Below are 24682 nucleotides of genomic sequence, written 5' to 3' on the forward strand. Positions count from 1 at the left end.
AATCTTCTTTTATAATCTTGACCCAAGTTATGTAGAAAATGCTGTGGAAGAGCTTTTCTGTTTAGAGCACTACAGTTTTTAACTATCTGTAGAAAAATCTGGCTTGGCTTAAAGATCTAAAATGGCTTTTTACTGAGTTTCTGAATATGTTTCAGCTGAGCACATCCATTAAAACTGGAGAGCCACAAAACCATTGGCAGTAGAAGCAGTCTTGCAGAGAAGCATGTTACAGGAGAGATCAATATAAACCCAGTTCTGCTTATACTCCACCAGCTCCCTGACTAAGAGGAACAGTAAAAACTAAAAGAGGAAGAGCCAGTGCACTTGCACAGAAAGGGTAGTTCAAAGTAACCAAGTATGCAGGCAAATGGCTCATAAAACTAATTGTAAAAAAAACTACAATGCCACAGAGAGCAAGATAAAGTCCAAATGGCTGTACCTTGTATCACATTGAGCCAAAGCAAGATTTAAGCCAGCAAATTAAATTTCAAAAGAAGAGTTTTGGTCAGGAAGCTGCAGACACAGTGCTAAACCACAGTCAGAATGAAAGGGCAAACAGAGCACACCCGCACAAATAAAAAGACGCTGACTACAAGGGAGGAGGATGTTACAGAATAGCACAAGGGCCAGCACAGCAAGCAAGGACACAAGTGCTCATATGAACACACTTCTCCGTGCCTTATAAAAAGAAGTAATTGAGAAAGGAAAGACAGAAAAGAGTCTTTTCAGTTGTCATCACCTCATATTGAACATTGTTCCTTTTTTTATTTATACGGTGTGGTCCCTCATAGATGTATAAAACACACTGGCCATTTTCTAGGTGATACATCACCTTGGGCCCTCTTCCTACCAACAAGAGTTGATGCTCTGTTGGACCTGCTACTCACAAACAAGGAAGACCCGTTGGACAATGCAAAGGTGAAGGACAGCCTTGGCTGCAGTAGCCATGAGATCGTGGAGTTTAAGATCCCGAGAGGAGTAAAAGAAACAGCAGAATTGCAACTCTGGATTTTGGAAGAGCAGATTTTATTCTCCTCAAGGATCTGCTTGGCAGCATCTCATGGGAAACTACCCTGTAGGGCAAAGAGGCTCAGGAGAGTTGGCTGGCGTTCAAGCACAGCTTCCCCGAAGCAGAGGGAGGGTGCACTGCGATGGGCATAGCTAAGGAAGCACAGCAACAGGCTTGCTGGGATGAACATGGAGCTCCCGACTGGGCTTGGGCACAAACCAGCCAGAGAGGTGAAAGTCAACAAGAAAGGTTGCCTCAGCTGCCTTGTTTCCCTACAAGGGTTTCAGAGGCCTAGCAGGCACTACTGCTGAAACAAGGAGCAGCATTTGAACTTCTCCAGAGTTTCCAGAGCCAAGAGCTGCTCACTGTCCCCTTCTCAGGTCTCATGCCACCCTGTGCATGGAGCCACCACTGAAAGCAGCTGTCCCCCAGCACAGTGTGTTGCTCTCTGACGTGCCAGTGGCACCTGCCTGCTCCATGGTACATGTGATACAGCTCATGCAGTAAAAGCAGACCCATATGATAACTGCGCAGGAGAGGACACAGCCAAGAGTTAGAGGACATCTCTCCTCAGCTCCTAGCCTGCTGTGGGGCTGGGGAAGCCCCCTCACCTCCTTCTGCCTCCATTCCTGTGTCTGCATGTGACCTTTATTCATGCCTACAAAGTGGAGTTTTATTTACATGTTGCTTTTCCTAAAGACAAAGGCCCTCTCCAACCAAGTGAAGTGAAAGCACGGTGGGAAGCGCCCACACTGTCAATCCCGTGTGCATGGGTCTGCTGAGGCAAACCCCAGGTTTCCCCAGCACCTTTAATCCCACCTGCCTGCCAACCCAAGATCTGTGTACCACCTTATCATCCACGGGCCCTCACCCACTGCCTGACAACAGTCCGTCACAAAGACCAACCTCATATCAAACACCTCCTGCTCTCTCACCAGCTGTACCCCAGCTGTACTCAGCTGTACCCCAGAATTTGCCAGGGACCTACTATCATTGTGCAGCTGGATTTCAAAGCGAATAAAGAGTTACGTACTTGGTCCAGCAAATCTTATTTATCAGCTCTTTCATGGTCATTTTGTCCCATTCTTCAGCATGAGGAGCATCCCATGGTGCTTCAAGAGGAATCTGGAGCCAAAGGCAAAATATTCAAGAAATTATTCAGTACTATATCATTGCCTGATCATAGCTAGTTAGTAGTATAGAGCTGATTGATATGTTGGCCAGGAGTTGCTTTTGTCCCCTGCACGTGGCTGTAGATTTGGAATAAATTCACTAAATGTAATAGTTTCCATTCACACCTTTGGGCATGAATTGTACCATGACCACTAGATCTGGCTTTGTCTGAGCAATGAACTATATCCATATGCTGGGACTCATCTGGCCTGTAGTCATACAGAAGTGAGGTGTCTCTTCTAATTTAGTTGTCTTGGTGTCCTCTAACACCTGAGGGAAAGAATTCTTTCTCCAGTGAGAGATTCAGTTAGAAAACAGGTATCCGAAGGCCCCCATGTCTCTCTGTTAACTACAGATGGAGTAAAAATGTCTAAATACTATTATTTTTAGACAGTTCAATTCTTAATAATAATCCATTGCATATAAGTATTGTGACATGAAGACACTATTCATATTTGAATCTTTAAAAAATACATATTATTTGACAAAAAAAATGTAGCATCATGCACAAATCTGGTTCTGCAAAACCACATAAACTCGATGAACTTTGCAGGAATGCCGTTAGTTATATTTGAAGGTTATTGTAAGGTAGGGCCCCTCATTTGTAGCCAGATTATAATGTAACTGATAAATATTTGAAAGACAGCATGGTGCTCCAGGGGCTACTTTTTGCACGCAGGAAGATCTGCAGTTGTACTGCTTGAATTTCAAAGGCATTTACTGTTTAAGAATTTTAGGAATAAAATTACTATGAAGCCAAACTGGAGTCCAGCTTAGGCAGCTACAAAAAAGAATCACCCTTATTCAAAAAGGCTGTAACAGGGCAGGGGGAAAAACCCTTCTCATCTCCCAGCTCGTGGAATAGTTTTCCCTGGCATGAGAAAGTACATACACCAAGGTTTAACCTCATTTTTTTCAGATATCTTCGACACCTCCAGATCTTTTTGTATCCTCTCATTGAACCATAGAATAGTTTGGGTTGGAAAGGATCTTTAAAGGTCATTTAGTCCAACTGCCTCTCAGTGAGGAAGTCCTATTATTCCTGATAGTTCCTGGGCAACACAGATATCTTTCTTGATGGATGTTTCTTTTTCTCTTATATTAAAGAAACAATAAAAAAGCCTGCCAGAAACAAAACCAAACTAAGCCAGATTTACTCATAGTGACACGAGCATTGTAGGAAACAGATGCAATTTACACAGCCTACCTCTTTTCCCAGTTTGTCCATCGTCCTCCAGAAGTTATTGTAATCCAGATAAACTAAGGGATTCCATGTTGAAGGGGAAATATTAGTGAAATAGCGTGACTTTCCCTAAAATACACATAAGAATATAAGCAACTGAAACACAACAGAGCATATCTTCATTACTCAAGAACACAAAATTCTTGAAATTATCACATGGTTGACTTTTGCCCCAAAAGACCTATTCTTTTTCCTTTTTCTTTTTTTTTTTTCTTTTTTTTTATGAATATGCATGTAAGCAGTGGAATGCATGAAGCTAAGTATGAGGGGAAAAAACAGTTGGGCTGACATTAAAAAGGACAGTAACACTTTTTTTTATTTGGAGGGGATAGGAAGGGGTACATTTGTTCTGAGCAGGTTGTCAAATTCTCAGCTAAGGAGACTCAAGCAATGGCCAAGGAGGTAATATTCCTTGTTCCTAAGCATTCTTTGTTATTATATATGAATGAATCTAATGTTTGACTGCCTGCTGAAATGTGCATCCTAAAATTTGCAGGGGTCTAAAACTGCATGCATCTTAAACTTTTAAACTAAGCACCTTTATGGTACACCTCACCTATAAAAAGTAAACGTACCTCTTTATTATGCTAGGTGACTTGGGAGAAACCTAGCCTAAAACAAAACCAAAAAAAATTGCCAAAAAAAGTTTTTGGCTGCAGGAAGAAAAATTTCATACACTTGCAAAAATGGTAACAGTACTTACAATGTGTATGACACATAGCTGCAACAGGAACACAGACTGTTTGAGATAATCCTGTGATATAATGATAAGCAAACCAATCTAACAGCAGCTGGTTCTTTGTGATAACTTTAATCTGAAAGATGACTGGATAAGCAGTCAACATTTTCTCTTACTAAATTGCTTTGAACCTTCCCCCATGTAAATCAACGGCAAATTTCTTATCAGACTTCTTTAATGTTTGCTCTTCCAGGTGTGTCAAAAGTTTGCAATGAGGTCACATGGCAGGATGCAGCGAACATGCTGGACCATGACAGGTAGAAGCTGTGGTGCTAAGCAGTGTGCAATGTGCTTTTCAGTGCATTGCATATCGTACCAGCCCATTGTGTCTGGCAGGTGGGAGTCACAGACCAAGCGAGAGGCTGCAGTGTTGCAAATGCATGTGAAGGTGACCCAGGGACAGAGGGACAGGAAGCAGGAGCCAAATGGGCCTTCCCCACACTTTGTGTGAGAGAATTTATTGGTCTTCCCCACTGACCGGTCTTCCCCAGAACGGTGTATGTGTGTGTAAATACATATGGATTTCTGATATTCTTCAGAAAATTTTTCTGCAAAGATCATAACAAAGATAAAAGGTGCAAGATGAAACTCAGGGACCATAGTGAACTTTCAGACTTGGCAAAAGCAGTAAAAAATCCAAACTCCCACATTTTGGTCAACTTTTGCCAGCCCCAGTGCAGGTACAATGGAGGAGACAGGGGTACACAGGTAAGGGACATAAGTCTTGCTATGGTCAACACTGCTTGGTCCCTCTCTCCCCAGAGGATGGCTGCAGTGGTGCCCTAGCTCTGGTGTCCATCTGGGCCCGTGGCCCACTCTGTGCTGTACCTCCTCACTATCTTCAGTGAGGGCAGCAGCAAACATGCTCTCCTATTTAGTCTAGGCACAGTAACCTCTGCTCTGGGCCAAGAAAAGCACAAGGTTGTGATCTCAGCACTTAGTTCAGCTTGAGATCCAAGTGCTTAAAGGTGTTTTTTTTTTTAATTTCCAATAAACGTTGAGTTTCCAAGTCATCAGGATGACTCTGAAGGTGGTTGGTTACCTCTGGATTTCTGAGTATGCAATCTTAATCTTATGTACCACATACTTTTTTCTTTCTTTTATCCCCATTTCATTCTGTTTTAGAGAGTTACATTGGAGGATGGTGAGCAGAGGCTGCTGCTCCAGTCTTCACCAGGTGCACATGTGTATGTATGCAAAACAAACTTCTGCCATGGCAAGAGCAGAGAAAAATGCTTCTATGAACTACCAGCAAGGGAATCCTCCATATGACACTGACTCCTCCTTTTCCTTGAGCATAGTTTCTCACTGCCAGTTTGGAGCACGGTGTGTTCATCCAAAGAAAAGAGGACCAAAAAGCTCATGCAAAGGGATATACTGCATGCTACAGCTTTTACTTTCATAAACCTATGCTGTATCAAACAAGGAAATCCTGATACAAAGCAGTAATATATTGCTAATAATTTTCTTCTTATTGCACAACATTTTGTTTTTCAAGAAGATCATCAAATACTGCTCCTTCAAAATTCATTTATTGCTAGACTTTTTATTCTGGTCAGGAACTCAGATGCCATCAATGTGTCTTCCTTGACATGCTTTAACACCATTAATCCTGCCCTTAAGCAGAGATGAGGAGTAATGCTGTCAGGCCACCTAGCAACAGGTGAAGATAAGTTATTACTGAAGTTCTGTCATGTCGATACTGCAAGGGGACAAAGGGAAAAGATAAGCCCGCCGTTCAGGAATAGCAGCAAAAACTTCCCAGTTTTTCACTGTTCAGTGATACCTCTTTTCATTAGGCTTTTTGATAAGTGACTGTGCTTGTACTGAGTGGTTGCAAACACCTCTCCTATCCTCAGCTTACTTAACTCACAAAAAGCAGCACTTCTTTAAAAAGAAAGTTAAGAAAGTAACTTCTTCTAAGGCTCCTCTCCTCCTCTTGATTTCAGCCAAATCTATTCATTGTATTGTTGGAAACAACAGACCAAGAAAAGTCTCTCTCAGAAACTCTATGATGAGGTTTGTGCCAAAACAGTTTTTCCAACCCCCAGCATTAACTATACTGTGTTCAACAGCTACAGGCTGAGAAACTCCCAAACTATTCTGACTGCTGCAGATGGGGCAACTGGTGAGAGAACTTGCCCACTGCCTGGCTACCTAATATTTTCCTCCCAGTTTTCCACCTCTATACTAGCTGTAGACCACCATGACTGCAAACTGCTGAGGACTGATCAAGAAATCTTACAATCTTGTGCACTGGTATGACACATATCACATTGGATATTCACTTATCTGCTACTTGAAAAAAGAACTATCCTTTCATCACTGATCTGCAAATATTATTATCCCCACATCTTTGGTCGATGGCATAGCCCAGGAAGATCAATTAGAAAACGTATTTTATCTCCTGAGAACTATGAAATGCCAACGGATAATTAACAGTCTAAAGCCGCATTACTTGTTGCTCTCTTCTGCCTGCAAAAAGACGTAACTTCAGTAAGACTGGAGACCAAGGGCAGGAAAGGCTGGAAAAATACAAGAGCTAACAGACCTGGAAGAGGCTGAGACTGAATTTAGAGAGCCTGAAATAGTTCACAGGCACACTAATTCCTTATGCAGGGGGGCTGGACCTATAAGAGGTGGGAGCTGATTGGAGGGAAGCCTAATTCTAACAAATTCCAGGAGAGAAATTCCCACTGCCCATCAGAGAGTGTGAGCCAAACAGCCACATCAGTTTTTCAACTCACTCTCTTGCACAAGCATCTCCACAGCAGGGAATAAATCTAGCGCAAATGACCTAGAGCTGGTAAGTTATTAATTTGTTTTTAATATTGTGTCCCTACTAGGCAGAGGACCTCTGGCTGCATGTTTCACAGAGGAGCTCACTGTAAGCAGGCAAGGGCTTGCAATATTCCATTTTTAAACAAGTTTATAGTGTTTTATAGTTTTGAGAACTATTGTTTTCTTAACTGAAAGGCAAATAACCTACTGGCTTTGTTCCCATGCTAACACAAGGCTGCTTGGCTGACCCACAGAGTTTATCTAATTTTTTTTTCATTTCCTGGTGTGTTGAACGCTTTCTTGCAGATCTCAGATTTGAGTCCTGCTGCCTGCCTGGATTAGTTACCCCACACCAATCCAAAGGAAACAATATCCCCAAGTGCTGTACTTCGGTGGTTAGAAAGAAAGCAGCAGAGAGAGATGTGTGCTGCAAGGTCTGTTTTTCCCTGCCCAGGGCTACCCTGTGGCTTGTAGCTGTAACTACAGGAATTGAGCCCAAGCTGTTCCAGCTGTGACACCACCCCAAGTTTTAATTTGTGCAAGAGGAGCAGACAATTTCACCGGTCTTGAGAAAGGCAAGTCTGGCTCCTGCCCACTGTGCTGAGGGCGAGCTACATGTCAGGAAGCCCAGGAGAAGCTTCCCTTGCGCCTTGGGGTAGGTGTTGCCATTGCCCTCGGGCAGCCCACAGCACACACAGCCAGAGCAGCGGCTCCTTAGGTGTGAGCCCTCAGGTGGGCATCCTTCCCTCCTCAGTATCTGCGGCAGGTCTGGCCTTGCGAGCATTGCAGTGCCTTGGACTGTCTGTGATTCCCCATGTCCAAACTGCAGACTTATGGTGATCTGCACAGACTGAGTCACAGATTCACCTGCTGCACCCTAATCTCTTAATCTTAAAGATAGTTGAAGGAAAGAATATGTGGCCAGTGTGAAGCATTGTGTAGAAATGCTCATCTTTTGTCAAGTGTTACCCTGCTCTGAAAATCATAAAATCACTACTTATTTACTAACATTACATATACTGGAGCTGGGTGCTGCTGCCAGATACTGGAGGACTGCAGTTATGTGAGAAGGTTAATACCACACCAAGGCCCTAATGCCTTTACTTTCTAGGGTCTTCTACTGAAGAAGGTGAAAACAGAGCACAGTGTGACCTTCAAAGACCTCTGTAAAAATAAAGAGCTATCTGCCTCTTCTGGGAAGGAAGAATTTCAGCACATCTGCCTTTTCTCAGTCCTAAAGCATTCTTGATGAATTATGGGACAGTAGCCACAGAGCAATTTGGCTGGAAATAAAGTCGGGCTCATAACAAAGTCTACAGTTTGAAGTTACAGATTTACGATGACAAGATACAAATTCCTGACTGACATCAAACAGTCCATGTTACCATGCTAACTGATGGGAAAGAATGAACAAACAGAAAAAAAAAAAAGATAAACAGTAGTTACAAATTTGGAGTTTTCAAATAAACTGTAGCTACAAAGGAAACCTGCCCACACGAAGCAACATGGTTTTTAAAGCTTGCAGTTCATGGAATTTTCCACACGCATATGGGAAAAATTCCTTTCAGAGCAAAGAATCTCATGAAATCCCTCCAGGGATGTCCACTTTCCCTTGGCTGCTTTCACTGCTAGGATAAACCATTTCCCCATTTCCCCCTAACTCAATCCAAGCAGTACCCTGGAAAACTTCAGAAAGAGCCAAACTGAACCGATTCGTATGGTAAACAAAAGATCAAAAATCTCTTAATCTGAGGATACTGGAGATTATATACAGTTGAATGACTGTCACAACAAAATCTAAAGCCATGTTTAGTCAATCCTCAAAACATTCTCCCTCACACCTCTGACAAAACTGCACAGCATTGCAGACTTTGGAGAAATGCCCTTGGGAAGAGACCTTCCTGTCTGGCCCTGACTACATGCTCCATAACAGTCATCAGCTAATAGAAACAGCAGATGATGTGCAAGGATAAAAGTTTTAGTCATACTTTTCAAACCTGAAAGGCAGCAACTGGCCCATGGCCGACAGTGTATTAGCCCAAGAAGCTGAACACATCCATCTTTCAGATTAATATTTAATTTCCGGGGCAATGATCATTTAGTATCAAATAATCTCTTGCTAACACATTTTCTATCATCTAGGAAATGCCACAGGTGCTTGGATTCCTGGAGCATCGTTAATGAATATGAGTGGCACATCTATAGCCAGTAGAGCACAAATCCCTACCTGGCCAACTCACCATCACAGTGCGGTAACAGTGTGCAGCAGGTAGGTAAAATGTACAAGCCCTAAGGGCCCTGTGCACTCACCAACCCAACTGATAGCCAGGACTGCACAGATGGTTTTCAATAGGCTTCTTGTAGAAGTGGGATGTAAGCGAGACTTCAACAACAGATCTCAAATAAAGGGCACCATGACTACACAATGTCTCAAGGAAAGAGTAAGGAGATGAATCAGTGGAAAACCTTAGGGAAAGGAAAGAAAACAAAAAGCCTGCAATTCATGGGAAGAGGATATGGGAGGAATGAGACCTGCTGGAGGAAAAGCATCATTGTTGTTTATCCAGTGTTTAAGGCTGCCCATGCTGGGAGAGCTTAACGCCCCTTTGCTGTCACCCTGGTCCAACCAGGGGACCCTAGTTAGCTCAGCAGGACCACGATGGATGCCAAATCTAGAACTGATCCACAGCCTCTGATCCAGCTGAATAGCTCATAATGCTGCCTCTTGCTTAGAAACATGCTTTCACTTCAAAGAAAACTTACGAAATTACATGGTCATTAGCAAGGACATGCATAATGTAATGTAAGACAAAAAAAAGCTGCAGCTTCAGTGTCAAAATGGATTAAGGGCTCAAAATCATGTACCCATTAGAGCCTTTTATTTAACATACAGAAGATAAATGCCTTTTAGGATGCTAAGAGATCCATGTCTGAGCTTAAATTAAATAGAGTGGACCAAACATTCAGCTGGTACAAATCAGCCCAGTCCTCTTGCTGTAGAATTACACCAATTTTACACCAGGTGGTGTAAAATAACTTTTTCAGTATTATGTATTATTATTATTATGTATTAGTATTATGTATTCAGTATTCAGTATTAGTAGCTATGCAACTATTTAAGATGTGACTATTTTATGAGCGTGGCATGAATCTGCCCAATAAGGAGAGGTTACAGAACCAGATGATAAAACTTTGCAGCATGAATGCATTGCTCTGATTTTTGGAAGAAAAAGTGGGAAGATAATAGAAATGAAACCAGTTAAGGCTCCATCACATAGCCTTGCCTAGTTCTGCCAGCATCTGGAAAATACCAAAACTAAAGCATATTAAAAAAATTAAAAGGTGATGGTCTTTGGAAAGTAAAGTAGTTTGTGAGTTATGAAGATAGACGTTCTACCTCATACCCATGAATCTTAGGCTTCTCTTTGTCCCTCTCCCTGCTGCTCTCTGTCTGCCCTGGTTTTAGCAGTAGGTCCTGACTAGGACATGAGTAAAAATTCAGTGAGCTAAAGATCTAAGACAAGGGCTGGAAATCTGCTCTGAGGACAGGTTTCATTACAGTTCACTTTAGCCATGCCAATACCTACTCGAGAGTGGCCATCTGGATTCCTGCTGCCCCACATCTCAGACATGAAGCTTACAGTGAGCCTTGAGAGGGGCTTGTTTCTCACGATTAGCTAGAGAAGGAACATCAGTGAGTCTCAAATTAGATGCCCAGCTTCCAGCCATCCACTTGTAAGTAAGATGAAGCCCACGCTACGGGACTGGGAGGGATCTCATGTGAATCTAGTTACATAAGTGGGGCAAATATGTTATACTACTCCCAGACTAGTCCCATAATAATGTTGTCTAGTATTGTCATCCAACAGTATCCACCAGTATTATGTGTTTTTTTCCTTATTTAAATTTGGCTTTTATTTCAGAACAAGTACTTTCTGAATTTCAGGCAAAAATTCGTTAGAGAATATGTTCAAAGATAATCAGGTGCTGAACGTATCCCAAATTTTTTAAGTGCTGTCAGTCCCATTTTCTGAGTACTTTTCAAAAGCAAACAAGAACCACTGATCCCACTCCCAATACATTAAAATAGAATAACAACAAGTCAAACAGACGCTTCCTGGATTACGAAAAGCAAGCTTTAAATGAAACCTTCTTAATGATTGTCAGTAATTTCCAAAGCTCAACAATACTTTCAGTATCTCAACATGAAAGATGCAATACTTACCCCCTTATAATGGATCATATGACCCTCCACATTCACTTTATAGGTCTCAATACCCAGCTCTTTTGCCAGTCGGAGAATCCGGTTTTGGGTAGGGCCCACATACGATCCACCAACGTCTACGTAATTAACTTGACTGTTCTGTCAAAAGTAAGAATACAGGAGTCAGCAGCTGTGCTGGAAGCTCCTCAATACAAATATCTAGAAGTAGAAAGAATTATTCCATACTGACTAGCACTGCAACTATATGCACAGGAGAAAATGTGTACTGACTGACTTAAAAGTAGGCAGTATTGAGCTCTATAATGACAGACACATTTAGATCACACTGTCTTCACTCTGTCGCACACATGTGTGCAACTGGGTTTAATTCTTGTTTAAATGTCACTGTAGTTTTCAGTATTGACTTTTTAGTCTCACAAAAGACATGAGAATATGAAGAAATATCCAACCAAATCAATACTTTGGTTAAGTCTAAGCCCAGTTTTTCAGAATTAATGTTACTTTTCTGGTCATTGCACAACATTTCTCAGGTTGAAACCATCTCCAGAGCCAAGGCTTGTCTTCTGTCTGTAGATGCCTGCTTAGACTTAATGCTGTAGATGCTAAGCACCACACTGCAACATTCAAGGAGAGTAATCTCCTTTACAGCATGGCACACCTTGCCTCTTGCCTGGTGTGCTCTGGCTAGCAGCTCCCAGCCGTGCCTGCCACTGAAGGTGCTCCACACACCCCTCAGACGAGCATCACGCTCACTTGGGAAGCAAGAAGAAAGCAAAAACTTTCAGGGATGCCCACTATTACAAGCAGGCTGATTTCCCAAGATAGTAACTCTTTTTAACACTGTTTATAGTGAGCATTTTAAGCTAGGCATTCTCAGTGTCACAGAAGGATGGTGTTTACTCTTCATGTTTCACATACAATGATTTCTGCTGAAACACCACTGTTTATCTCTGGTTCCCCAGCAATGGCATCTGACATAATTTAAACCTCCCTTAATGCCAGGGTGGGAAGCAGAGGTAATGTCTGTAGTACTTTACCCTGTGCCACAGGTGACTCGTAATTCCTTTAATTTTCTTTTTAATGCCAATCAAGACATGGTCCTTTTTTAGAAGCAAGAGTGTTATTTCCGGTAATGTTAAGCCGTGTTAAAGTGTATATCTGAGCTGTAATGATGTCTGGCCCTACTAAGGCTTCTTCTTATAGGGCCTTTAGTTATCATGCCTGTTACGGTATGCAAAATGAGATGGGAATGAGAGGAGAAATGCTTTGACATTCACGGTCTCAGGTGATAGTTTCCCTCTGTAATGTTAAAGGCAGAGCAGATCCTGCTGTGGACATCTTTCACCATAGAAGGTTATCAGGTTGGTCAAGCATGACTTCTTGTTGGTGAATTCATGCTGAATGATGACTTTCTTGTGTTTCATGTGCCTGGAAATCATGTCCAAGTTGCTCTATCACCTTCCCAGGGATTGAGTTGAGGCTGACCAGCCTGTAGTTTCCTGGGTCCTCCTTCTTGCCCTTCTTGAAGATAGGAGTGACATTTGCCACATTGTAGACCAGCATTTCATGAAGCACTTACCCTGATAGTGAATGTCCTCCCTCCAACTCTGTTCCGGGCCTCAAGAACCACCACACTGATCCCAGACTCAGACAGCAATTTGGCGGCTGACAAACCTACCATAAAAAGAGAAAGTTCTTTAAAGCAAGTAGCAGCAGCCAGCCACATTAATGGTTAAAAACTGAACCAAAGCTTCATGGTCAGAGATTTCAATACTGTTTTCAAAAATTCCTGAGAGAAGTCAGAAACTTTTCATGGTGTCTTACCAGAGAATTCACGTGGCTGCTGCTTAGTTGCATGATATAACCATCTCCATAAGTAGCATTCACAGACTGAAGTTTCTTCCCTCAGGTTAACATTTTGGCATTTTAAAAACAGTAAAATCTCAGTTATTAAGGGACGTGCATCTTACTCTTCATTTGTGCAGTGCATAGAAAGGCAGAACCCAGCTTGTGGGGCTTGTAGTGCTAAAGTGATAGAAATAATAATATACTAAATAGGCATGTTCCAGCAAGGTAGGCTTCCAGCTTCTTCTCTCACTCATCAACTCTCTGCTCTGTTGCTATCTGTTGTCCTCATTCACATGCAGAAAGAAAGTCTGCTTCACTGTCAAGCTTCATTTTAAGCAATGGAGTTTGACCATGGCAATCAAACAGGCTGTATGTAGATACTTTATAAAAGGAAGTATGGTCTCAGCAAAAATCATCTAATTACGGGACTCTGTGATGAAGGCACTACAGACTGCTGAAAATTCAATAGGACAGGAGTCCTCTTTGCTTTTGATAAACACGAGCTGAAATTGTAAAAAGCAATCACGAGTTTGTGAAATCAGATTATCCCATTGCCCTGCAGGCCAATTTGGCACTGAAGCATTGTTTCTTTGGAGTTTTTTCCCCTCCTTAAGTATACGAAAGCCAGCCTTATTGATCAGAATTTCCAAGATACCCTGCAGTAAGGAATAACAATATTATATTCATGTTTATTATGCTACCTTGAAATGTGATTAAAAGCAACTGTTCATGAGCCTACAAAGAATGCACGCCTGAAAAGACCAGAGGAGAGTTGTTCTGGGCAGCGTTAATTGTACTCATTTGTTCTGAGGACAATATAGAATAGCCCATAAACTTCTGTGCATATAAGCTTTTTTTAATGGGGAAGTTGAACACCATTCACTGGAAACCAGAACTGAGGAAGTTCAAATGTCTTACATTGACAAAAATTATATATACGATTTCCATACTTGTCTAAAAATAACTTTACATCCTTGCATCATATTCTTTAGACTGCTGCTGGAGCAGAAGTATACTTAATTCTTCCATCTATTTAATATTCTGATTTTTAAAAATGCAAGCCATTGCACTGACTCAGTGGAGTCAACATCTTATAAATTGATCTAATTTCTGTCAGTAGTTTTTGATCAATTTTTTCCTGCATGAAAGTGTATAGAGAATATATTACATTTATTTAATAGTTAATTCTTTAATCCTTTCAGTGAGTGTTCTCCTCTTCCTCAACATAAACATAGAAGACAGAAGTCTATAATGTTGGAAACATGAACAGCAGTATTTTTTTACAATTATTTATACTTTTTATATGAGGAAAAATTATTTTTCAAAATATACAGTGGTTTTTGTCACAAAAAAGTGGATTTCCTACTCACATAAAATAAAAAGTTGAATTTCTCTGTTCTGCATAAATACCACTGGACACTCAGGCACGAGTGGGTAATTCTTTTGTAAGAAAGTTTACCGTAGATATACAAGTCTTGAAAAAGTGCACAGCACATTCACGCGTTACTCTAAGGAACATGAAGCAGCAAAAAATCAGGCCTAGGTATGAAAAATATTTGTATGTGAATCTTTAGTGCCTAAGACCATCACTTCATGCTGTATATGCTAGCTGTATTCATGCCACAGCTGTTTAGGAAGAATAATGGTTGCACTGGACTGGGTTGGAAGTTAAGCTTACTACTAGTTTATAGCTTAATTACATGATATATCCAAATAAAGAAGGACTGCTAAAGGATGAAGAACTTGGGATAATGTGGCTGAGGTTCTCTAACCTATTTGCTTGTTAAACTGTATTTCTTGCACTCCAGCCTTATAGGTTTTTAGTTTCATTACTGTTAAGCCAAGTGCCATCTTAGACACTGATAAAAAAAAAAAAAGGCTTCAGAGCTACACAGACTGGGAAAGGGCAAGAGATACACTGGAACAGTGACATCTTACTGGCAACTGGGAGAGGGCCCGACTCAGAAGTAAGAACAATGAAAAATATGTTGATTAAAGATTGTTACTACACATTTATTTGTTTAAAGCATGGAAACAATTTTCTTTCAAAATGGAGGACTAGCAACAACACCCACACAAAGGGTATCTCTACGCAGCTGTCTACCGAACCCAACTCTAGCTCCAAAGTGTACCAGATACAGGTGTTTCCACAGGTCATGAAGCCTATGTGCTTTTGATACACAATTAACCGCTAAATAGATTGCATATCTTCCCTTTATCTTCTCCATAACTTGAATTTTTAAGACTTCTGTTGCTGTTCGAGTACCCTCTACAGGGCTGGACACCATAGAGTGACCATTTACTTCTGTTTGATCGCTGGGGTGAGAATGAGAGAGTGGAAAGAACGAGACCTCCTTTCCAGCTCCTTGCTCCATCTCTGCCTGCTCAGCTCCCTTCAGGCCACCTGGAGCTCGCCTCTCACCTCCTCTCCAACATCTCCACTACTTCCCCAGAGGACATCACACACCTTCCAGGAGCTGTCAAGGGGGAGGGCAGGACCCTCATACCACCAGGGTCTCCCGCAATGTGAGCACTGCTCTAGAGCCCTGGCTCTCCACCACGCATGGGCTTTGACACCAGCCACAATGTCCTGGGATACTGTGGATATCCACAGCATCCTGCAAGCATGCCATATCGGGCTAAACCGAGCAATGGGCTGTGACCTCTCAGGCTGCTGCCACAATTCAGGCGAGGTATTTTAAAACTTACCTGCATATGCCCATACAACTGTAGCACAGACATGCCTGTCACAGTCGAGGGCGCTGCTGTGCCCCATTGCTTCCTCCACCTCCTCCAAGTGTAGCCTAGGGATAAAGCTCCAAACCACCCCAAATCACTGGCTGCACTCCTTCCAGATACCACTCTAATTCTATGAATTAGAAATATACTACTTGCCTCAGAAAGATGAAAGGAGCCTGCCAAAACCATGCCTCATTTGAAGTATCTGGCTGTAGAAATTCAGTTGTTATTAGATGAGAATAAACAAGGCAAGATGACTTATACATCCTCCACAAGGGTTTCTATGGCAATCTCACAACAAGATCCCCCCCCCCGTCTGAAGAAGCCATGCAGGAAAGCTCTATTCCTACTGATTCTGCAGTGCTATTAAGGACTCGGAATTGCTGCTGCCACAGATCATGCTGCCACTGCTTTCATTTCAGAAAATTGCCATAATCCTATCAAGCAAAGCAGTTTCAAGTGCATCAAAACACTGGATATACAGGTTTTTTTTTTAAAAAAAAAAACCAAACTAAAATGAATTTATGCCAATCTGAAGACTACAAGACATACACCATGGCTGAAACATAGAGATGCTGAACAGTACTGAATTTTGTATGTAGACTGATGGAAAATACAACAAAGCATGTCTCTACCTCGTAGGAGAGAAGGGTTCAACTCTACAGGTAGTGCACAAGACTGGGACTTAAGAGACCGGAGCTTGACTCCCAACTGAGCACTTTAATATGGGAAATGTTTCCCCATTTTGTAGGGAAGCGTTTATGAGGGTAGCGTTTATAAGAATAATTCTAAGTTGCCTCTATAGTGGAGTTGATACAGGGCATATGAGCAGATACGAGTTCTGTAACACAAATGGTGGGAGTCTTTAAAAAGTTACTTTATTGGAAATGTGATAGTAACACTATAGTAATAGTATAGTAATTCTACTTTTCAAAGTCTAGGATTTGTGAATCCACATCAAACAGATTCACTGATATGCCATGATCAGAAGCAAAAATCATCAGCATCCTTCCCAGAGACAGTGCTTCTTACGTGATGTATGCTGAACATCTTCAAAACATGCAAGGGCAGTGAATGGGAGTGATGACAATCTGATACCATTAACCTTTTAACCTCTCAAACTGAGGCCACTATATATGTGGATATTGAGCACACCAAAACAAAGGCAGAGAAGGTTACCTGTTACTATGGAAAAGGTGACTGTCTGCTGGTTTTCCAAATGTATTGTTTGCCTACTTGCTACTTTCTTTGACAAAGTACATTTGCCTTTTATGGATCCACTGTCGGGTTGAAAGTTTACCAAAACCAACCTAATACAACATTCCTTCATAAAAGCCTTGTTAATCCACCCTACCATACATGGAGTGGGATAATTACATTCTGTGAAGGACGACTAACCCATTAGTGTAGCATTCTAGCAGGCTTTAATTGAGTAACATGGAAAAAATCTTTCTGGAAAAACTCTTTACTTTTTCTGATCTTAAGCAGGGGAATAATTATAAAACTTTTTCACTCATTCTAATATACATCAGTAAAATAAGACAATTGTCAATATATCCTCATTAAAATTCCACTGTAACGACATGCTAATGCTGTGATTATTTTTACTGTTTCGCTGATGGAAAACCTAACACAATTGAGTAATTAAATGTGGCAATGGCCACCTTAGAATCAGCTCTCATTATTCAGCTAGAAGTCTCTTTGACAAGTAAGCATGAACCTGTCATAAGAGACACAAAACATTTCTGCCATGACCACAGGGTAAAAATCTCCCTTTCTCACCTCTTTCTTCTCCTTCTTCCCCCTCCCCGATTTTCTTTTCATTGGGATTTTTGTGCTCATCATGGTATTTAAATAAGTTTTAAAATATAGTTAAAATGTGCTCAGTTACATCAGACTGAGCAGAAAAATCACTGATGAGCAACAACATATAGAAGGCTGAGAATGAAAGAACTGTTTTCTTTGACAGACTAAGGATTTGAAGACTTAAAATTGCCACTGAAAATGAAAACACAAAACACTTGTTAATTAAATTACAGCCCTTTAAATTTATTAATAAATTCCTTTTTTCTCCTCTAGCAAAAATAATCCAGTTGATTCAGCAAAGATTTCAACCAAAAGAGAATAAATATTTTCTATTACAGAGTACATTGTCCAACTGAGACCAAGCCACTCTGACTGGTTTCAACAGTGCTACTGTCTAAAGGCTTTCAACAGATGCAAGCTTTGTTCTGAAGGGTACAAAGACAGTTTCTCATGGACAGTGTTAACAGAAACAGTGGGCAGGAAGAGGGAATTGTATCCCGAGGATGAATCCACTCCTCCGTACACACCCACTGGTATTTTCAAAGTCCAAAGCCCATTGCAGTAAACATCTCTTCTCCAGAAGTACACCCACCCCCCCAAAACAAAAGCAGGAAAAAGTTAACATGGGGTTAGAAATGCAGCATCCTCTTTCCCCTTACATATTAAAATGAGTAGCACCGGTTAAGATAAGGATGGTTTGATACCATTTAGTTAATAGAAACACCTAAGGTAATTAAGCAAAATTTGTTCAGTGAAACGGTTGTCAAGCATTGGAACAGGCTGCCCAGGAAAGTGGTTGAGTGACCACCCCTGGAGGTATTTAAAAGACCTGTAGATGTGGCACTTAGGGACATGGTTTAGTGGTGGGCCTGGCAGTGCTAGGTTAATGGTTGGACTTGATCTTAAAGGTCTTTTCCAATTCTATGATGCTATGATTTTCTAACTATTGAAAATTACTTTGGTCAATATGCAGAATAAATTTCTGTTAGCTAAATGGTGATCTTCAACTAAATAGTTATGGGGAAAAACATTGTTAAACTATGATCCATGTCACTGCCACAAGTATCAAGAACATCAGCAACGGTGTTCACAGGCAAGACATAATGCCTGTCCCATGCCTGGTTTTGTTATGCTAGGATATTTAGAGATCTGTCCTAACTACTTGGCTATTTCTTTTGCTCTCTGGAGTAAATAACACTTCTAAGACTTCAGACCTACCTTAGCTCTTTCCTGCCTTTCAACCCCTTTCACCTAAGCCTGAGGCATGATGCAAAATCTACTCCTCAAGGACAAACCACAGGTTTACAGCACTCTCTTAAGAGCTCTGAATTTGCTAACCTATGAATCACACTGGTGTACATTTTGGTTTTGCCAGAAACAAACCTGACACATTCTTCATTCAAGAGCAGAACCAGCTGTGAATATTAAGGTTAACCCCTGGGTTAGACAAGGTTTATAAATTATACATTTACCATAGAAAACCACATGAAGAATACGATGAAAGATGAAGAAAATAATAACATTTCTACATCTGGTTATATAATGAACACATCACAACCATATTTTGTCCAAACATAAATATCTAGCATTGAGCATAACACAAAGGAGTGTCTTAACCAAAGCCCATGCTCCACATCATAAGGTTTTGCATCTTTAGTAGCAAAAACTTAGAACACATTATGAAGAAGGAGGCAAATGGAAACTGGTATTTCTGCTTAGTTGAAATTACTGTATAAAACATCCATTACACTTTATACGGGAGTCTGATAGTTTTGTTCCTGCTGTAAATTTTTCTCATGACAGTCACCTTGCTAGCAGTCCATGAGGAACTGGGAAATCTATGAAACATTGCTATTTATTTCTGCATCCCAAAAAATGGCCTTTAGGAATTTCTGGTACCAAGCGAAAATATTATCACTGATTATCAGCTTTCCTGTTGGATCCAGAGAGAAAGTGGGAAGGAACCAGACAGCCAGAGCACAGGGCAGATGTAAAGAGATAAACACAGGACACATTTTAGGAACCAGCTATTGCATTCCTACAGGTCAAATTCTGGGTAAATTCAGAAGTAACACTAGAAAAAAAAATCTACTGAAAACTACTCCAAATTTACACAGGTGGGACTGATTATATCTTCTACCAGTAACTGTGTATTTGACAGTTTATCTGACACTACCACCCACCAGCAGCTTGGCATGCTGTCAAAACCAACAGAGCAGTATACAACATACGTTGTGCTGCCATTATAGCAAGCAAGAAAAATCTGCCTTTCCTCATTATTCAGTCTTCCACTCAGAGACCACAGCCAATGCGTAGGTAGCTCAAGTGGTAAGGTTGTCGATCACACACTGTGGAGCAGAAGATGCCAACATAGTGCTCTTCCATGGAAAGAGAAAAAAAAAAGCCTTAATAGTGTATCATATGTTTTACGTCAATATAAAGACTAATTATTACTATTTTTACATCCCAGCTTTTCCTACAGTTTGGTGCCTTTGGACTCCTCCATAAGTGCAATAGAAAACAGTGCTGTTTCCTGCACACGGCTGGCAAATCTAAGCATCTGTTTTGTTGAGCCATGAGATCTCCTCATTTCTAGCTAAGAACAAACATGGTTTTATGTGGAAATAAGAACTAGCGACATCAAAGAATGATAATCTTCAGTGTAAGCTTCAATTATGGCTGTGTTTCCCTTGTGTTTTGTGCTTGTAACACGATGTGCTGAAACTTCTTCCAAAAGATATTTGCATACAAGTTTTCCCGGACTTGCCTGCTTCTGGACATACTTCTCCATATCTGATGCGTCTCTGGTATGCATTATGTAGACAAATATTCTTAATTCTCCATGCTTTCTTTCGATAAACTCGGCTTCCAGTGTCCAAAATTCATGTGTAAGGTGAGGCTGGCACATGAATATACCCCAAACTCCCCGTTAAAAAAGTTAGGGTATTTTGCTTACACTCTTTTTTTGCCAAATTTTGAATTATTTAAGCTTGAATTTTCAGGGTGTGGTTTTCAGGCTGATTTTTTTTTTTTTTTCTGGAAAATCTTGGTCAACATTGGCTGGCTATTTCTGAACCTCTAGGGAACAAACATTATTTGATTTTGAAAACTCATGGCTTTATTTTATTCCTATTTTGGAAGTTCTAGCAGCAACTTGAAATTTGGCAAGGAGGTAGCCTTTGAGTTAACATAGCTCATTTTGTAATCTATGTGAAAATATGCCCTGATAAGGTCAGCTAGAAAGTTTTGAGGAATTACAAATCACACAGAGGCAGCAGCCATTTTCTAGATCTGAAAAGCTGAAATATCTGAGGTTTCTGTCAAAACTCTCTGAGCACTTAATGCTGTCCAGTTGTTACCGAGCAGTTCCCAAGGAGTGAGTGAGCATCCCAGACCTCCTTACAACCCATCTCTTATCTCAGAGTACCTGTGCACACTGCATCCTAGGGTGGTGGAGCCAAAATATGAATTTCCCAGTAAACGTGGCCTTGGCTTGCAGAGCAGGTAACGGAGATGGGATGTGGACAATGTGTCAGGAGAGGTATGGCAGTGACTTGCTGCATAAAAGGGAGAACTTCCAGAAGCCATCAATACAGCAGTTAGTCCACACAGAGGATGACAATCTCCTAGTCCTCAACTAGTGTAGTCCCTTAACTCAAGCAGCAGAGAACTCTCTGATGGGATGTCAGGGTTACAATCCTGCCAATGAATCGGACACGCATCCACGGCAATTCATGTGCTGTCAGCTTCTTGTGTTTAACTAATGAGGGAATTACATAGCCTAAACCAAAATGCACAAGGAAAAGGTCAAAATCAATCCAAACCAGAATTCCCTCCTCAGTTCAGTAGAAAACCCTATAAATAGAAAACCGGAGCAATATTCAAGGCATATAAATAAGAACTCCCTGTGGGTATGGGGAAATTCTTTAACTTAATTCATCAGTTTATTTAATATGTTTGAGTATAAAATGTTATAATGAATATTAACTGTATTATGGGGGACAGTATCCATTAAGAATGATACAAACATGTGCCTGGGGTCTATTCCTGGCCATGATCCACATTTTTAGCATGCACGCCCATGTGAAAACAGACACCTAGCCCAAGCTCTGCAGCTCCCTCTCTGCAGGGGTCCAAATGTACTTGCTGATGCATTCTGGACAATTTGAACATAATTCCATGGGGTACAGCAGAAAAATCTCAGCAGTAGAGGCCACCAGAGCTGAGTTCTTCTTCCAAGAGCCTCCCCACTGCGAAGTGCTCTTTGTAGAAGCTCCTTCCATCCCTAGATTGCAGCTTCCTACAGGCAGAGTCGATTCTGTGTCCCTGTGAATGACTACGTACAGATGTGTGCATACAGAGGGCAGCAGCATGGATGAGAAGCATGTGTTAGGTTATACAGAAATTGGCTCTCAAGACCATGCTTAACTTCAAGGAATAGAGGTGCCAGTCAGGATTTGAGCTTCATTTTGCAAATGCTGCACAAGTACTTTAAAAAGCCACAATCTCACTCCTGGGAAGCTCACACTTAATATAACAAGAAGGTTGCTTATGCCTGATACACATTTCATGTATGTCTAGTAAAGAACTGGTTTATCCCGACGTTTCCCATCTTTTCTTGCAAGCATCAGGTAATGAGTATATAAAATACAGAAGTAGAGAAGAGAGTAATCTTACCAGACGAGGCAACTGCAAATGTATCTTGAGAGAAATAAGCAGCAGCAAGGCAAGACTGCAGTCAGAGAGACGCTGAGGGGAAATCCTCTCCATATTGGAGCATGTTTTACTATTTATCTTGACAGAACCAAAATTCCAGATACAGATTACCTTTTTTAAGACCAGAAAGCAGCACTGTCTAACCTCTTACAGAATGGAGGTGTAGGTATATTGGTACAGGAATGGTGGTGACAGAGAAGCTGTGTGGAAAGCAAAACCATCCAGGAGCTGATAGGAATTATAGTGCCCAGCTATGAATGGTATTATATATTAAAGATGGATTAATTAAGAAATAAGGCATTTATTGTCCATTTTTCTAAGGCTGTTATCTTAAAATGATGCCTGTTCTAACTCATAACAGGCAAACACCAATTTCTATGCCACTGGCATGACATAAGGGTTTCCATTGGCCAGAAAAATATTCCTGTACCTCAAGAGTGCTGTGACATGTTTATTTGTCTTCCTAATGCCACTGACAAATTTTCAGGGACTGTAATGCCTTGAAATTTCCTGCTTGGCTCCATTTCAGACTCCACACCAGGCTTCAGTCCAAGGCGTAAGTGTTCTGAAGTAACTTACTGATTCTTGTACTACTGAGATACCACTTGGAAATGCTTGATGCATTTTCCAAAACACTGCTACAGGTTGGAAAGCTGGAGGAGCAAGGTACCCTCAAGGGAAGAAGAGCTCAGAGCCCTAAAGACGACATGAAGATCACATGGCCATCAGCTGCACACAGTACAGGTGGTAATTCCCTAAGGGCACCCTGTGCATTACAGGAGCCTTAAGGACGAAGACCAAATGACTTGTGCTATCAGAAAAATACCCAGGCACCTGGTAAAACTAAAACTAGGTCCAAACTCTTTCTTTCTATTCAGCAATACTACAGATTTACATAATTACATTGTCACAAATAATTATTTAAACAATTTCTGTTATTTTAGCAAATGAAATAATGTAATTAAGTAAATAATTTGCTGTTTTGTGCATCAGTTCACTGCATATTAAAGAAAGGAAAGACTCTGACTCCTCCTCAATTCTAACAAAAACTTATTTTATCTATAGCAATAATGGTTGTAGTATCACTGAAGTCACTCAGTCACATAACTCACCTTTTCTGAATCACAAGTGACATAAAGACTCCCTGAAAACTGAAACCTGGCCAAAGCTGCTAACACAGTATTTATCTCATGGACAAACCAAATACAGAGTTTCTCCAACACAGCAACACTCTCTCATCTTAGGTACCACCAGGTCCTATAAGAATAATTCTCTTTTTTTTAAGCATAAGGATCAGGAGCCACAATGCACTTGCTAGTAGTTAAAGTAGATCTGAAGCATATTTTGGGAAGTATTTCCTAGCAAAGTGTAAAGAATCCATCGTGATGGGGGAATCTGTCTGTCTGTAGCACAGCTCTTCTCATAGTAATAAAACCTAACCTGTTTTTACAGATATTCCCAGATGTCTTTTGCAGCATTTATCAAAATACAGTTGTCAGCATTGCAAGTGCAGCGTGAAAAACCACAACTTAAAAATATTGTCTTTCTCGGGATGCAATAATCCCAGCCTGTATGCCTGTGTTCTCCTGCACCTGTGGACATTACAAAGTCAGTTTTCCTGCGGACTCTCTTCTGATGAGCACGAAGTACAAGGCAACGCAAGAAGAAGCAAATATGTCCTAAAGGGGAATAACTTTCCCCTTTTTTCCCTTAAGCGTACCTGAAGCCCCTGGAGACCCGACACTCTCGGTAAGCACCGCCCGAGCCTTAAGGCCAGCCGCGGGTGGGGACGAGCGACCCCGGGACCCGCCGCTCCCGGGCTCCGCGCTGCGCAGTCGGGAGCGCTCCGACCCCCACCGCCGTCCCCGCCGCGCAGGACGGGCTCTGGGACCTCTCCCGGGCTGATGCCCCGGGGGAGGCCGGCGGACGCGCAATGCCCGCACCACCCCCCGGACCCACCTGAGATGCCGCCCCCGACCACGACCACGTCGTATTTCTGGGCCATGGCGCTGCCCCCCGTCCCGGGCGCTGCCTCCATCCCGCCCTTCCGCGGCGGCGGCGGCGGCTCCGACCCCGCTCAGGCGGACAGCGCCGCGCCGTCCCGCCCGCCCCGGCCCCGCCCCTGGGCGGGCCCCTCCCCGCCTCCACCAATGGGCGCTGTCGGGGGGCGTGGTCTCACTCAGCCACGCCTCTCGGTGCTCGCCCCCCGCCCGGCGCGACCCGAGAGGGCAGTGGGAGGTCCCGGCGGAGCGGGAGGGCGGGCGGCGGGGGCCGCTTGGGGGGAACCGGCGCTAAACGCCGGCAAACGCTGCCTGCGGGAGCACGTTTTGCCTGGGCGTGGCTCGGTACCGGCGCGGCTTCGCCCCGGCCCGTCCCGGGTGCACAGGGAGGGCTGGAGGCAGA

At 42.0% G+C, this 24682-nt stretch overlaps 1 protein-coding gene across 1 annotated transcript in view; it reads right to left on the minus strand.

Annotated features, from left to right (window-relative positions):
• The window catches only part of LOC141919278 (amine oxidase [flavin-containing] A-like), a 38225-nt gene extending 13846 nt beyond the window's left edge, over window positions 1-24379 (minus strand). Inside the window, exons 1-5 of the mRNA XM_074814515.1 lie at window positions 24239-24379; window positions 12750-12844; window positions 11171-11308; window positions 3390-3494; window positions 2043-2134 (exon numbers count right to left, since the gene is read on the minus strand). Of these exons, the coding sequence (XP_074670616.1) occupies window positions 2043-2134; window positions 3390-3494; window positions 11171-11308; window positions 12750-12844; window positions 24239-24317 (509 nt within the window). The 5' untranslated portion in view covers window positions 24318-24379. The remainder of the gene's footprint in view (window positions 1-2042; window positions 2135-3389; window positions 3495-11170; window positions 11309-12749; window positions 12845-24238) is intronic.
• Window positions 24380-24682: the final 303 nt, after the last annotated feature.

This window comes from Strix aluco, chromosome 2 (genome assembly GCF_031877795.1).
Source record: "Strix aluco isolate bStrAlu1 chromosome 2, bStrAlu1.hap1, whole genome shotgun sequence".
NCBI lineage: Eukaryota > Metazoa > Chordata > Aves > Strigiformes > Strigidae > Strix > Strix aluco.